Below are 15,166 nucleotides of genomic sequence, written 5' to 3' on the forward strand. Positions count from 1 at the left end.
CTTCTTCTTCTTCTTCTTCTTCTTCTTCTTCTTCTTCTTCTTCTTCTTCTTCTTCTTCTTCTTCTTCTTCTTCTTCTTCTTCTTCTTCTTCTTCTTCTTCTTCTTCTTCTTCTTCTTCTTCTTCTTCCTCTTCCTCTATCTACAAAACACTCCCTCCAAAAAAAATGAGAAAACTACCACAATTTCTCCACCAACCCTCTCACGGCCTCGAGGACCTTTTCGTCCTGCGGGCTCTTTTCCTTCTGGGGCAACAACCCGCCCGTGGCCCTCGCGCAGATAATGTCGACTTGATCCCTGCCCACACCTCTCTCGGTCAGGGTGGTTTTGAGGCCGAGGTCGCGCACGAGCTGCAAGATGCGGTCGCCGACCAGGTCGCTGTCCTTGAGATTGTCTCCCGTTGAAGAGATCTCCGCGGCGCCGCTGCCACCGGCGACACGACCCGTAGTGTACGGCAGGATGGCGGCGATGGACTCTGCGTTCTCGGGGGACTGGCGGGCCTTGACTTTCACGACGTGGCCCAGCGTCAGGCACGAGGTGATGCCGTGGGGGATGCCGTAGGGCGAGCCGAGCGCGTAGCCCAGCGAGTGGGACAGGCCCAGACCGCCTTTGAGGTTGCCGCCCACGAAGCCGAGGGAGGCATAGGCGGCCAGCAACAAGCCCGTCATGACGTCCTCGTCCTTGGGGTTTTCCTTGTACTTTGGCAGCAGTCGGAAGAGCTCCGCGATGGAGTTCAGGGCGACGATGCGGCACGGCACCCACGTCGTCGACGGGTGGTACTGGCTCTCGACGGCGTGGTCGAGGGCGCGCAGCCCCGTGGAGAGGAACAGGTGCGGCGGCGTGTGCAGGGCGAATTTCGGGTCGTAGAAGATGTACGCCGGGTACGTGTTCGGGTGGGCGATGCCCGTCTTGGTGCCGTCGGCCTGCGTGTAGCCCGCGATGGCGGTACACTCTGCGGCGGACAGCGTGGTCGGGATGGCGATGTGGACGAGCCACTTGCTCGCCGTCTCGTGCACGCGGTACGCGATGGCCTTTGCGCTGTCGATGGGCGACCCGCCCCCGACCGAGATGATGGTGTCGATGGTACTGTCACTCTTGACGATGGCCGTCGCCTCGTCCAGCTGCGCCACGGGCGCGTGCTCGCGGATGTTGCTAAACGTGCCGGCGTGGTGGTCTCCGGTCTTCAAAAGCTCCTCGAGTCCTTTGATGAGCGGGGTCTTGGTCGCCAGCGAATTGCCCGTGATGATAAACGCCTTGGATTTCTCCGTCGGCAGTGCCGAGAGGATGTGCTTCTGCACCACCTCCGGGCCGTAGTACAGTCCCTTGAGGGCGTTGGGCCTGTACATGCCCTGGAGGGGGTGGAGGCTGGAATCCATTCTGGAGATGTTGCGTCGTGGTTTTGTCGACGTTGATGTGGCTGATGCTGATGCTATTCCTGCTCCTCGAGAACTCGGGGTCCAGTTGACAATACGGGCGGGCGACACTTGGGCTTTTGTCTGTAGAGCGCGGAGCATCAGAAGGACCGCCGGGCGAATTTTATCGATGACCAGAGGACGAGGGGGCGAAAAGGATGGGATGAACGACAAAGATGTGCCGATTGTGATGCTGGCTTATGATGCGGGGCCTTGCCTCGTTTAAGCCTCGTTCGTCATTGTCAGCAGAATAAATAATGATAAGTAATAGAATATTAAGAGTAGCCAAGCAACCTAGCAACCAAGCAACCAAGGTCAATGCCTTGTCCATCACTCGGTAGGTAATAATTCCCCTCACGAGGCTGCATATCAAAGTCACCACTCACCACTCGCTTATTCTCAGCCTCGGCTTTCACGAGTAAAAAGCTTTACAGCCCATCAATGACCATGCTTCAACTCATCCAAATGTGCCCCCATACTTCTCCAGAACCACCGGCTGCCATGTGGCTGTAAGAAGTCTCCATATGCAAACATCTTCAGAACGGGAACCACCTGCTCCCAACTTAGGAGGCTCATCATTCGCGCTTGTCTTGCAAAAAGAGTGTTGAACAGCATGGTCGACGCGTCTTCATCTTCCCCTTCAATGTGAGCTACATCCTCGGCGAAGCCGCTATCAACTCTCTGCAGATGAGACCCTTCCGCCCCAGAAAGCAGTGCTCTTGATCCATAACTCCCTCGTCTCCTGCCAGCACTCCCTGGAAGAACGCTTTGCCACTCCGCTATCGCGCCCACGAATAGACACCATAAATGTGCGTTCGCGTGGATGAGCAGCTCCTGAGGACTGCCTACTCGAAACGCGGCGGTAAGAGCGTCGAACAGAAGAGTCTCACGCGATGCTGCGGGATCGTAGAAATTCTGGCCATTGATCCACATGTCAAAGAGACCTAGCACTCGCATGAGGTAGAGTGCTGCCATTGCAACTGCGGCTTCCGTCAAGCGGCTGCATTCGGACTGTGGCATTGCATCTGAGATTTCCGCAATACTCGTGGTGGTGGACACGGAGAGAACACTGCTTAAGCTGATCGAAGTCCCCTTGACCTGGTCAAAATAGTAATTCGTGAAGAACCCCTCGTCAATATACGCATGGGATGCCACCCAAAAGAAGATGGCTGTGGTATTAATGCTAGGGCCCTCGGCCTGAGCGATCAACTTTGCCAACGCGATGGCCTGTCGTCGACGGATGAGGAGGCTCCGAAGGGGTTCCATCGATACCACCATGTCCAAAGGCGTGGCTGCAGTTACACCGTCTGTGGCTTCTGGAATGGTTTCTTTCCCCGCGAGCAGGAAGATATATGGGTCGACTCCATCCCACATGGCCTTGTATACCTTTGGCCCAAACGTCTCGTACTCAAAGATAGGTTTCCTACGATGAGCCGAACTCAAGTGGATGTCGACAAACATTGCCAGCATGAAGAAATGCGGAGTTACAGCCCCCGGACTCTCGTCCATCAATTTCCTCAGCATTTGTCCATGCACCAGGGCAGCGTCAAGATTTCTTGCCGAAGCCTCGGCGTAGAAGTGCCAGAAGACTTGTTGAAGAAGAGTCATCTTGGCCAGTGGGCCCTGGTGCATGGGATCACTCCGAAGGATGCTCTGTCTGAGCATTTTCGAGCTGGTATTTCGCAGTTCCAGGCTGTATTTCATGTAGCCCGTCTCTTTGATACCACAAGTCACCATCATGGCCAGGTATGTGCTTAGACAAGCGAGCGCCGTGCACTGATCGTGCAGTCCTTGGACGATGTGCTTCCACGACTGAACGGCCGCCGGTGTGGAGATCCATCCCATGGGCGATTTGGTGACATCTGAACGTGTCGAGGGGAAGCGGCTTGCCTCGCGGAAGTAGGGAGAGTAGTATAGCGTCGGCAGCTGAATGTCTCGGATGAATGATATGACCTCGTTCACGCGCGGAGTGATGGAGAAGGAGAAACAAGAGAAAGGATCCGAGTTGCCGTGACGAATGAGTGTAAGGGGACTAGGAAGGTCGGACGGAGCTGGATCATCACCATGCTCAAGAGGAGCAAGTGTATTCGACTCGGTTTGTGCTTCATTGCCAGCAATGGGACGAGGTTGTTGGGAGATCGACCTTGAGTAGTCCCATAGTCAGTATCCTCGTAAAAGCCTCCTCTTGTGAAGAACATCTCACCTTGTTCCAGGCAGCTGAATGGACGCTTGCAACTGTTGGTTATCGCGGATCCTCTTCCATTTGCGATAGCTTCGTTGGACGTGGCCAAAGACTCTTTTGCGATGTGGCAAAGCCTTCCTGCTCTTCTGATCATGGTTGACCCACAGGAAATCGCCCGTGTAGGCGGGAGCTTGTTGTTGCTGTTGCACTTGAGAGTTGCTCGCAACCATATTAGACTCTTCAACAGCGCAGGAGAGTGGACAATGGGTGAGGGTTGTTCTAGAAGACCCCGGGACGTACCTCATAAAGACTTCTTTTGCTTCAACGCCACCCTGATCACTATACACACCAACTCCTCCCGCGGCACAGAGCCGTCCCGGACACCGCAATAGGTCTCTCCACGATGGTCAACCCACCAATGCATAATACAACATGACTTTCCTTGGTGCTAAGCACCCCAATCTGCAAGGCCCAACTGTAGCCAAGGGATTGCTGACCCAATGTGGAAGTAGGCGATGGAATTGATAGTGAGAGGAAGAGACTAATGCCCATCATGTAAGCAAGAGGGAAGGAGACAAGGACCCCAATTTCATCAGAGGCAAGCAGCCGTCAGGCCAAAGTCCGTCGATCCTTGGTATATGCCACTTGCAAAGAGTGCAGCAAATACAAATCGGGAGGTCGAGTATCCACCAGTCGGATGGTGGTACCCAGCGATGCAGCTGATTCGACCTTGTCAAGGTGGTCAATATCATGGCCCCAAGCGAGCATTGACTGTGAAAGGAATGTGTCCAATAGGACTTACCGTTGGTGCCCTTTTGATATGTGACTTAGTCATGATGCATTGGCATCTTCTTGTGAGGCACGGCAAACGTCCCACGAGGTACCGATGGTCAGGTGGCAATGCGCCATCTTTGGTATGGGCAGAGAATGTTGAGCAGGAATGTCGAGACGAGGAAATCACGACAAACATGAAGACTGAACAGAGCAACAAGAAAGTATTATGATTGGTTGGTGATACAGATGATTACCGCTTGCCCCGTGCAAGCCCCATGTGAATGCCCATCAACGCAAGCAATGCTTGAACAACGACCAGAATGCCGCCTACTTCGGCCCTATTACCATGTCTACCGCATGAAGAGAAGACAGTTGCTTGCAACAAAATCAGATTTCCACCGGCTGGAGTTCAACTTTGGAGCAGGAGTTTGGAAGGGGCCCGTAGGTGTAACCATTGGCCTGGAAGAGCTGGGGGACACCATGCCACCAGTCGCAAGCTGCGAGAAAGAGTTAGTTGACTCCAGAAGCAAACGCCTTGGACAGCGAAAGAGAGGACTCACCCAACCAGCCACCGGTGCTGGCATTGAATTGAAGCCCAGACGAGTTGAAGAAGAATCCAGCATAAAGGCTAGTGATGCTGGAGATACTGATTCCGACCTGGTTCCACTCTAAAAGACAGCTGTTAGCATTGGACAAGTGTTTAGTGTGTAAGGAGCACATACGTTGGTAGGGGCCATAGCCGATCGACAGGGGCCAAGGACCACCCAGATTGCCAGAGTAGGTAAAGAGCTGCTGGGAATCATTCAAGTAGCCTTGCCATGCCCACGATCTGTTGGACGAGAGTGCCGCATCACCGAGTCCTGCACCCGTATGGTACGAGTAGAGGTACAAGTCGGTCTTGTTAGATCCAGAGTCTTTGTGAGCACCATTGACCACTTTGGTTTGAAGGAGGTATCTGGCAGGTGGATCGATTGTTTGTCTCGTCTGGAGAGGTGATGCCGATGTGAACTGGAAGACGGACAGGATGGTGATGGTGAGAAGGTTGAAGAGCTGCATGGTGCTGAAAGTTTGACGGAGCTGCCCGGAGTATGGCGTGACTGGGACAAGGCGATGCTGATTTCTTGAGAGAGTAATGGGATACTTTTGGTAGACAGTAGAACGAATGAATGCACTTGTTGCTAAGTGAAGTATTGGCAAAAGTGAATATGGGTGATGGAAGTTGTATGTATGGGAGAGAAGTTGGTTTGATGGAGGGAGAAGGGCGAGTGAAGAATTTAAGGCGGGAGGATTTTCGATGGGAGGCTCCTACCTCTTCTTTGTATGAAATGGAATGGTACCTGACTAGTTTACGACGTGGTAGTAGCTTTTCTCACTTCTCCAGAAGCAAGACGATCATGTGGAAGGTTCTTCCCGCGGCATTTCTTTCTTTCTACTAGGTACGCAGCTGGGGATGTAACAAGTAGCGCGGAAGTCACGGCCTCATACGACAGATGGGACGGTGAGAGCGGATGAGCCCATTGGAATGTGGAGACGATGATGCCGATGAGGATGATCAGAGTCAAGCAAGCGAGCCAGAGTTTCCGTCTTTTGTCGTTTTCCGTGTCTTCGAGGCCCTTGGCGTGTCGATGGAGAACAGAGTGACATGCGAGGACATGCGAGATCCAGAACACAGCCACCAACCAGACTCAATCAGACCATGCAAAGTGGAGGACTTCCCCGTTTCTGTGCGAACCCGCATTTCTTCGGATGTCGGCTTCGTAAAATCAGTGACGAGTCGGGTGCTGAGACTTAAGACATGCTTAACCGCTGTTGCTGTTTAGCTGCGGACTACTCGGTAATGTCGTACGTGTGATTGTCACTTGTCACTCTTTCCATCCACTGCGGAGAGGGAAATACGTTAGATCTAATACCCATATAGAAGGCATACAGGTGCGAAGGTACTGATCAGAAGGGCAATTTGTAGGTGCTATGTAGGGTCAAGCTACATCATGATCGACAATTCGCCGAATTACCACCCGATGATCAAGGGTCAGTCGGTGGGCTGATGTACATTCTCCGTACGTGTGTAAAACGCGAGAAGGCTCCCCTGCTTATGTACCCCATTCAGGACCGATCATTCGCGTCAAAAATGTGCCCCCAGAATGCTCTAAAATGGTGCTTGTTCCCTTCCGTAGAAATCTCTTCAACTTCCTTGGGTGTCAATTCAAATGTAAAGACTCGCAGCATGTCGCTCATCCGCTGTTCCTTGGAGCTCGTGGTGATGGGCAAAACATTCTGGTCCACGCACCATCTCAGCAGTATTTCACCCGGGTTCACAGCATATTTCTTCGCCAATGACTCCAACAAACCATCAACTGGGCCTCCCTTCTCCCTGGTGACGGGGGTAAGGGGACCATAGGCAGCAACCCGAATGTCTTTGTTCTTATGGTAGGCAAGCAGGTCTCCGTGCTGTAGGTACGGATGGAATTCAATCTGGTTGATAGCCGGTCGGACTTTGCATGTCTGAAGAATAGCATCCAGGTGAGGCTTTAGGAAGTTGCTGACACCGATACTTTTGGCCTTGCCTGAAGCTGCGACCTCTTCCATTTGTGCCCATTTTTGCTGGAGTAGCTTGTCATCCCCTTTGGCGAAAAACGGAGCATGGATGAGGTACAGGTCAACGTAATCAAGTCCCATTTTCTTCAGGCTTCGATCAATGGCACTTGGGATGTCGTCGATATGGGTGATAACTTTGGTGGTGATAAAGAGCTGGTCGCGGGGAATCTTGCTCTCTTTGACCGCCTCACCCAGTTCCACTTCCGTGTTGTACACTTCAGCTCCATCAATGTGTCTATATCCCACCTTGATGGCGGTTTTCGTGGCATCTATAGTTGCCTGATCCTTGGGTGCGTCCGCACTGGTCTTGTACCTGCAAACCCAAGTCGTGGTCAGCCATCACTGATGTGTGAGACTTGCGGCGATGTGATGCGTAAGAGCCTTCGGCATGAACCAGATGATTCAACAGGTAGTAGTGATGTAATCTCAATCCGCCGCCTCAGACTTACCATGCCGTGCCCAATCCGTATCCGATCTGAACAACATCCTACAGTCAGCGGCACTGTACTAGCCGGAGGGAGGCGAGTCTCACTTACAAATGGTATCTTGTTGCCATCTGGCAGCTCCATATCAGGAATCTTGATGTCTAGTTTCGCCATTGTGGGGGGAAATGATGTGAATGTTCTATGATTCACTTGTGGTAACAGAAAACGGCTTGTTTGATAATGACCCGACCGATGAACACAGGATATGGCAGTAGCAAGTGATGGGAGACGAATCATGTATACACGAAAAAGATCGAACGTCCAACGACAGCTTGATAAAAGAATCGTCCTTTGGGTACAAAGAGGAGCAGGCCAAAGCCCGTGCAGTTCGTAGAGGTGGGGTAGAAGATACCCGAAGCTCGCAACTCCGAATCAATAAACCGTCGAATGGCACGGAGTCTGAACTCCTTACTCCATGACGTGCTCAACTCGCTAATGCCACAGTGCCGGCTGGTGCCCGTATGCCTCGAAGTTTGTCAGCATGTCTGCTAACACAAGCGGTACTTGTATCTCGACTCAACGGGAAGGTGAGTCGGGAACACCAACCCAATACAATAGGCCATGCATCACTTACCAGCCAATGCAAGGGCTTCCAAGTCCATCAAGCCAACTGCGTTCAAGAACCTTCATCGCCATCTGATGCAGTGGCACCGACGAGGCTTCGTCGACCCCCCAATCACCACCTGACTTGTACAGCTCTTGTATTGGATGGTTCCTCTCAAGCCAATATCGTCCTTTCCGGTGGTGTTGGACTTCCGCGATGATGGACGTGGCTCATTATCGGCGCACGGCGAGACAATTTTGATCTCATGAAACATAATGGGAAACCCAGATCGTCTCAACAGCAACCTCTACCCTGCCCGCTCTTAACGGCATCGTTCATGGTCAGGTTGACTGTCTTGGGAGCTTTGCCTTCATCTCGCCCAGTCCCTGTCCCATACCCTTTAACTCCGCTTCTCCTGTCGTTGAGGTCATATTTGCCGGCTTCGATATTCTGATATATTCTTTCTGCCACCTCGAGGAACGCTTTCTCGACTCCCTCTCCGCTCTTAGCACTTGTCTCAACATATTTGACCACGTTTTCTCGTCGACACCAGTCCTCTGCCTCTTCTCGGCTCACGGCTCGCTTGGTGCCTCCCTGCGTATCAGTGCTCTGTTCCGCCAGGTCCAGCTTGTTGCCCACCAAAATGACGACGATACCCTCCTCGGCGATCTGACGAAGGTCATTGAGCCATTGGGTGACCGACTCAAAGCTGCTTCTTCGCGTGATGTCAAACACTAACAATGCCCCAGATGCACCTCGGAAATAGCTTCTTGTTATGCTTTTGTATGTCTCTTGACCCGCGGTGTCCCAAAGTGAAAGCTTCATCTTCTTCTGCTGTTGAGGATTGGCATGGCCGACTCTTCCATTTGGAGCGCCGATATCTAAGGATGCGTTCGCAGGAGGACCAACAGGAACTATTCGACTCCCAAACTCAACACCAATGGTGACATCATGTGAGGCGGAGAATCTTCCTTCGCATAACCGGATGGTCAGGCTCGATTTGCCAGTTCCTTGCCCTCTGTTAGGGGGGTTTGTCACCAAGGGACTGAAGGAGCTGCTCACCAGAATCCCCTATACAGACCAATTTGGCTATGTAGTTCCAGGGGAGCGCAGGGACCGGTGTTGGGGTGGGCATGGGAAAGGACAGGAGTGCGTCTGCTAACTTAGTAGAGGGTGGATCTCGATATCGTTTGATCTGACAGTAGATTCGGTCAACCCTATGCGCAGGTGAAAGGATCAACTTAGAAACAATAACGTTGGGGGAGTGGAATAGACAGAGTCTGGTGACAAAAAGATGAATGCTGAGCGGCGAACGACTTGGGCCCGATGACGATGACCACGCTTGTAGGAAGCTTGTGAGGAGAGCGCGTGCCCATTATTTGCAACGTGTATTACACCAGTAGTAACAAGCTGCCTGGAAGCCTGTGCACTTTGGGAGCTCCACAGCCTGGAACTTGCCCCAAGCACCCACGGCTACCCACTGAATCCAGGCTAAGCTAGGCTGGGCATACACAACTACTCCATCGAGTTTCCTGCGTGCCTGGTCTTTGTTCCCCATTTTCGACTTGACCTGCTGAAGGTTGGACTCATATCCCCAAACCACCAACTCACCACCACGTCTCCTTGTGCAACCGCACATCCAACTGATATCTACGACATATTCTAGCTCCTCATTCAACTCACCTAGTCCACATCTGTCAATCAAGAAGGATTTGCTTTGGTACCATCAGTTATTCGTGCTTATCAACCCAGTATACTCACCGACTGATACACCGCGTGGTGACTGCCTGCGGGCAGCATGTTCTCCGAGTGTGAGCCAGAATCTCACCACTCCTGCCTTGAATGCAAGTACTGATGTTTCCCAAGACGCCTCCAGATTTCTCGCACAGTCTCAATCCCGTCTTAGTTTCGCGCCGACACCTGCAGACGACCGTCGGTCTGGTGAGGGTCGGGCAACAAGAAGACCGAACCAGACGTGGAGATCAACGACCACTTCCAGAACGCTGAATCCCCGCGTCCCAAATCCTTACCAGCCGACATCTTCCCAGCTGTCCGCCTTTCCGTTCGCTTCTCGCCTCAATCCACAGCAGGCACCTTTGTTCTATAGCGCTACCGACGAATTCCGAGAAGAAAATGATGAGGAGGAGCACGAACGAGAGATAGCCGATTACTATGCTCTCCAGAGATCAAGACGACAATTAGGGGCCAGTGATTTGCATGCTTCCTCCGACGTCGATGCTGGGAGTGGCTCCAGTCTCAATGGCGCCAGTAGTCACGGGGAAGATCCTCGTGATCGAGGCACGGGCAGGCCTGGAGGTATCAGGAGCTCATGGCATGGTGGCGCGCCAAATCCACGCCGGAAAAGAACGGATTTGACTGATCTTGCAGAGTCAGGGGAATCACAACCCGAGAGTCCGGTGTCGGAAAGGAACACGATGGTTGATGTGGGATTAGAAGACACTTTGAGGAGCGAGTATGACGACGATCCACCCGAAGATTTAATAGAGAATCCCCCTTCAGTTCAACAATTGCGCAAACAAAAGCCGAAAGCAGAAGACGAGTACGACTCAGCGGAATCTGACCAAGGTGATGTGCAGGGACGACTGCTGGGACATTCGCGGCATCACTCTGGAGGGACTGAGTCTGTTCCAGATGGCATTCAGACTCCACAACTTCAACAACCCAGACATGATGCTTTCTGGGGTCAGCTTTATTTGCTTTCGGTTGCGGCCATGTGTGCAACCTGGTTCCTTGTCTTGCTTCATACACAATCACCGAGCAAAAAACGCCCACTCGGTGATACCGTTTACACGACTTTGCATGGATCCTTTTACCTGTTGGCGACATATACCCTTGTAGCGACCTTCGTTTCTTTGTTTTGGCTTGCAGCCCTTCGGTCATATGTTCGATATCTGGTTTACGGCATCTTGGTCGCTGTTCCGGTTATCCTCTATTCATTTTCTCTCTACCCATTGATATCCAGCTTTCAGGGATCATGGCACGGCTCAAGTATCCAGGACACTGTCATGAGATGGAGCTCATTGGTTCCTGCAGTCCTGGCCACCCTGTGGGTGCTCGCGGTCTTGAGGGGTCGGTTGGTGATGCAAAAGGCCATTTCCATTCTGGAGTTTTCGACTCGAATCCTCGCCGCAAACCCGACGTTGGTGCTCGTCGGATTTGCCGTTCTGGGGTTCATCGTCAGCTTCACATGGATTTGGTTGTCGATGTTTGCAAGAGTGTTTCTCGGGGGCCACCCGTCTACTCGATCAACGATCAGCAAGTTTGTGATTGACACATCTACATGGTGGCTGGGAGTGTACTTTATTCTTGTGTACCTCTGGACAATCACCATTGCATTTGGCATGCAGCGGACGATTACATCGGCCACGGTATCGCAGTGGTACTTCCATCGATTGGCAGTCCCAGCTCCCACACCTCAAGTCATTGTGAAGGCTGCGTTGCAACATTCAGCGACGACACTCTTCGGCACCATAGCGCTATTCACGGGCTTAAGTCTTCTGGTCCGACTACCATTGATCGTCCTACCTCGGCGGTTGACAATGCTCATTGGGGTGGCAATGTACTCATTCATCCCAAGCCCGATCGCCGTTTTGATCAATCCACTCACCCTTACCTACGCTGCGATTCATTCCCAGCCTCTGGCCGTGAGCGCCAGAGGACTTTCGCAGATGCATTTCCTCGCCCCTAACGATGCTACGACAGCCTTGCACCCAGGTACATTCAGTCGCCGCCGGAGAAACGACGGTTGGTCTAATGATTCCACCCCCCTTCTTCCGTATCGACTGGCCAAGCTCCTCCTCCATGCGACAAGGTTTATCATGTGTTTGGCCCTGGGCTTTGGTGGATGGGTCACTACAGCACGCACTCTCAGGCTGGACGGAGCTGGGGTTCGCGGAAGCCTATACGCTTATATCGTCGGGCTCATTGCCGGGGCCATAGGTTGGGGAATCCTGGGTGCAATGGAAGGAGTCCTAGCATGTATCGTCGATGCAGTGGTGGTGTGCTGGGGAAGTGAAGTCGGCAGCACTGGGACTGGAGAGGTGCGGTATTGTAGAGAGGCGGGAAATCTGTTCCGCGATGACGGAGACACAAATGGTGGCCGCATCAATCTGGTTTGATATGGGGACTGACCACAGCTGAATGTCGGCATGAGTAAAGACAGGATCAAAGTAGACAAAACCGTGGGCTGATACATTGGAAACACAATGAGACTCTTTAGCGAATGCACATTCTTTTCACGTGTCAACAATAGTGCAGGTGGATGCCCGGTTTCCCCCCTTTTTTCCCTTTTCGCCCGAATTGTGCCAAGGTGGCTTTCGACACGTTGGCTGAAGTCGCCCCGGCTTTGCGCATCTGGCATCTTGCAGACTCGATGTTCCAACTCTCCTGAAGTTGAATTAATTTTCTCTTTTTAAGGCCATCTGGTCTAAGGGCAAGCCTTTCTCCTTCTCTTTTACACTTTCAGCCTTCTTCCCTTCGATGGTGATTCTTTCGTTCTCTTCCTAATTATTTCTGCTTCTTTCACGACACGCGTTTCCAGGGCCACTTTTCAACCCGCCCGGCTGTCCACCTACTTTTCTCTAGATTCACCGTTACACTGCTTTCTGGAACCTGAGACACCTCTCCTCTCTGCAACGAGTCCTGTCCATCTTTCCTTCTTGTTCATACCCATTCTACGATCATGGCCGCTACAAATAGTGGTCGGGCGACCGGCGCAGGGCAAGACGAGGCTGAACTCCGTCGCAGGAATGTTGCCAACTATGAAAAGGCCAATGGACAACATGTTTACAAGCTCGAGGCTGAAGACACAAAGAAACTGCAAAAGGTTGGGCTTCCATTTGACAGATGATATACTGAACATACCTCTGATGTTGTCTCCAGCCGCAGACGAGTATTCTACAATTCCTCGACGAGTGGGAATTTTTGATAGCTCCCATCATTTTTACAGCATTTGCCTTGTTCACGAGGCTCTGGCGGATAGGACTCTCTCCCATTGTCACCTGGGACGAGGCCCAGTAAGTAGGACTCATCTCGTACCTGAGCTCGTTACTAACACCTCCAGCTTTGGCAAATTCGGATCACACTACCTGAAACGGGAATTCTACTTCGATGTCCACCCTCCCCTCGGAAAGATGTTGGTGGGCTTGTCCGGATACCTGGCCGGCTACAATGGATCATTCGAGTTCAAATCCGGAGAAACATATCCCGAGGACGTGAATTACACCTTCATGCGCATCTTCAACGCCATGTTCGGTGTCGTAACCGTCCCCCTCGCATACTACACAGCACGCGAACTGAACTTCAAACGAAGTGGTGTGTGGCTTGTCACTCTGATGGTCCTCTGCGAAAACTCCTACGCCACCATCTCTCGGTTCATTCTACTCGACTCGATGTTGCTCTGCTTCACCTTCACCACAATTTTGTGCTGGGCAAGATTCCACCGACTTCAGCACAAGAGTTTCTCCGTGGAATGGTTCATCTGGCTTTTCCTGACTGGTTTGAGCATTGGATGTGTCTGCAGTGTGAAATGGGTGGGTCTTTTCGCCACGGCGCTTGTTGGACTGTACACCGTCGAAGATCTGTGGAACAAGTTTGGCGACCTGAAGATGCCCAAGGTGGAGCTTGCAACCCATCTAGTTGCTCGCGCCGTGGGCTTGATCATCATTCCCATCATAGTCTACATGTTCTCCTTCTGGGTTCACTTCTTGATCCTAGAGAACTCGGGACCGGGTGATGCGCAGATGTCTTCCCTCTTCCAAGCCAATCTCCGCGGAACCGAAGTTGGGAGGGACTCGCCGCTTGAAATTGCCCTTGGATCTAAAGTCACTCTCAAGAATATGGGCTACGGGGGTGGTTTACTACATTCCCACGTTCAAACATATCCGGAAGGGAGCGGTCAGCAGCAAGTCACCTGCTATCACCACAAGGATGCCAACAACGACTGGTTTTTCTACCCCAATCGCAGCCAGCCTGAATATGATCCGGAAGGGCCTTTGAGCTTCATTGCCGACAAACAAGTCGTCCGTCTCATCCATGCTCAAACTGGCCGAAATCTTCATTCGCATGCCGTTGCAGCTCCTATCACAAAGGCCGACTGGGAGGTTTCCTGTTATGGTAATGTCACTGTCGGCGACGAAAAAGACCATTGGCAAATTGAGGTTGTCAGTGACGCCGCGTCCTCCGATAGATCTCGCATCCGGACCTTGACCACGGCGTTCAGGCTGAAGCACGTCGAACTAGGATGCTACCTTCGTGCTGGAACCGTCAATCTTCCTCAATGGGGTTTCAAGCAGATTGAAACAACCTGCGTAAAGAAGCCTAGCCCAAGGGACGTTTACACACACTGGAACGTCGAATCTCACGTTAATGAAAGACGTAAGTCCGAACTCGCCGTTTTTCTGCTCTTTTTCTTCACTAACATGCTATAGTTCCCCCTGGAAACGCGGCAAATTACCGGTCACCATTCTTCAAGGATTTCATCCATCTCAACGTGGCGATGATGACATCAAATAATGCCCTCGTTCCTGATCCCGACAAGCAAGACGACCTTGCGTCCAAGTTCTGGCAGTGGCCTATTCTGCACGTGGGACTTCGTATGTGCTCGTGGGAGGATCACATCACCAAATACTTCTTGCTCGGCAACCCGATCGTCTACTGGGGCTCAACGGCTTCGTTGGGCGTGGTGGGCCTTATCGTCGCGTGGTATCTGATTCGTTGGCAGCGGGGCTACAACGAACTCAGCCAGGCCGACATAGACCAAATCCATTACTCGGGCATCTACCCAGTGATCGGATGGTTCTTCCACTATTTCCCTTTTGTGATCATGGGACGAGTCACCTACGTCCATCACTACTACCCGGCTCTCTACTTTGCAATCCTGGCGGCTGGGTTCAGCCTGGACTGGACCACACGACGTCTCAACAGCAAGGTGCGGTGGGGCATCTATTTCGTCCTGTACGCCGTTGTTATTGGACTGTTCGTTTTATTCAGCCCAGTTGTATTTGGTATGCAGGGAAGCAATCGACAATACGCTTATCTCAGATGGTTTGATCGATGGAGGATTTCGGACGCCAAAATGTGGGACGACGCTTGATCCTGTATCGGGTATCGGGAACCCCTCACATATTCTCTTGAAAGCTACTCCAATCACTTAATG

The 15,166-nt window shown here is 52.2% G+C and overlaps 7 protein-coding genes across 7 annotated transcripts; 2 read left to right on the top strand and 5 right to left on the bottom strand.

The window, feature by feature from the left end:
• Positions 1-173: 173 nt before the first annotated feature.
• Positions 174-1,373, bottom strand: AYO21_03103 (hypothetical protein; the record flags this gene model as incomplete). The annotated part of the gene is made up of 1 exon (XM_022653077.1): positions 174-1,373. One exon carries the CDS (start codon positions 1,371-1,373, stop codon positions 174-176), a length of 1,200 nt encoding a protein of 399 aa, XP_022514470.1.
• A 474-nt stretch (positions 1,374-1,847) lies between these two features.
• Positions 1,848-3,821, bottom strand: AYO21_03104 (hypothetical protein; the record flags this gene model as incomplete). The annotated part of the gene is made up of 2 exons (XM_022653078.1): positions 1,848-3,552; positions 3,613-3,821. 2 exons carry the CDS (start codon positions 3,819-3,821, stop codon positions 1,848-1,850), a joined length of 1,914 nt encoding a protein of 637 aa, XP_022514471.1.
• A 931-nt stretch (positions 3,822-4,752) lies between these two features.
• On the bottom strand, positions 4,753-5,421 carry AYO21_03105 (hypothetical protein; the record flags this gene model as incomplete). Its single annotated transcript, XM_022653079.1, has 3 exons — positions 4,753-4,862; positions 4,926-5,033; positions 5,088-5,421. 3 exons carry the CDS (start codon positions 5,419-5,421, stop codon positions 4,753-4,755), a joined length of 552 nt encoding a protein of 183 aa, XP_022514472.1.
• Positions 5,422-6,468: 1,047 nt separating this feature from the next.
• AYO21_03106 (hypothetical protein) lies at positions 6,469-7,559 on the bottom strand (the record flags this gene model as incomplete). Its single annotated transcript, XM_022653080.1, has 3 exons — positions 6,469-7,273; positions 7,410-7,447; positions 7,497-7,559. 3 exons carry the CDS (start codon positions 7,557-7,559, stop codon positions 6,469-6,471), a joined length of 906 nt encoding a protein of 301 aa, XP_022514473.1.
• A 724-nt stretch (positions 7,560-8,283) lies between these two features.
• On the bottom strand, positions 8,284-8,814 carry AYO21_03107 (hypothetical protein; the record flags this gene model as incomplete). The annotated part of the gene is made up of 1 exon (XM_022653081.1): positions 8,284-8,814. The coding sequence occupies one exon, from the start codon at positions 8,812-8,814 to the stop codon at positions 8,284-8,286; it is 531 nt and encodes a 176-aa protein (XP_022514474.1).
• A 973-nt stretch (positions 8,815-9,787) lies between these two features.
• On the top strand, positions 9,788-12,128 carry AYO21_03108 (hypothetical protein; the record flags this gene model as incomplete). The annotated part of the gene is made up of 2 exons (XM_022653082.1): positions 9,788-9,800; positions 9,856-12,128. 2 exons carry the CDS (start codon positions 9,788-9,790, stop codon positions 12,126-12,128), a joined length of 2,286 nt encoding a protein of 761 aa, XP_022514475.1.
• Positions 12,129-12,691: 563 nt separating this feature from the next.
• On the top strand, positions 12,692-15,103 carry AYO21_03109 (hypothetical protein; the record flags this gene model as incomplete). Its single annotated transcript, XM_022653083.1, has 4 exons — positions 12,692-12,835; positions 12,892-13,025; positions 13,073-14,385; positions 14,439-15,103. The coding sequence occupies 4 exons, from the start codon at positions 12,692-12,694 to the stop codon at positions 15,101-15,103; spliced, it is 2,256 nt and encodes a 751-aa protein (XP_022514476.1).
• Positions 15,104-15,166: the final 63 nt, after the last annotated feature.

Source organism: Fonsecaea monophora (assembly GCF_001642475.1).
Source record: "Fonsecaea monophora strain CBS 269.37 chromosome Unknown Scaff15, whole genome shotgun sequence".
NCBI lineage: Eukaryota > Fungi > Ascomycota > Eurotiomycetes > Chaetothyriales > Herpotrichiellaceae > Fonsecaea > Fonsecaea monophora.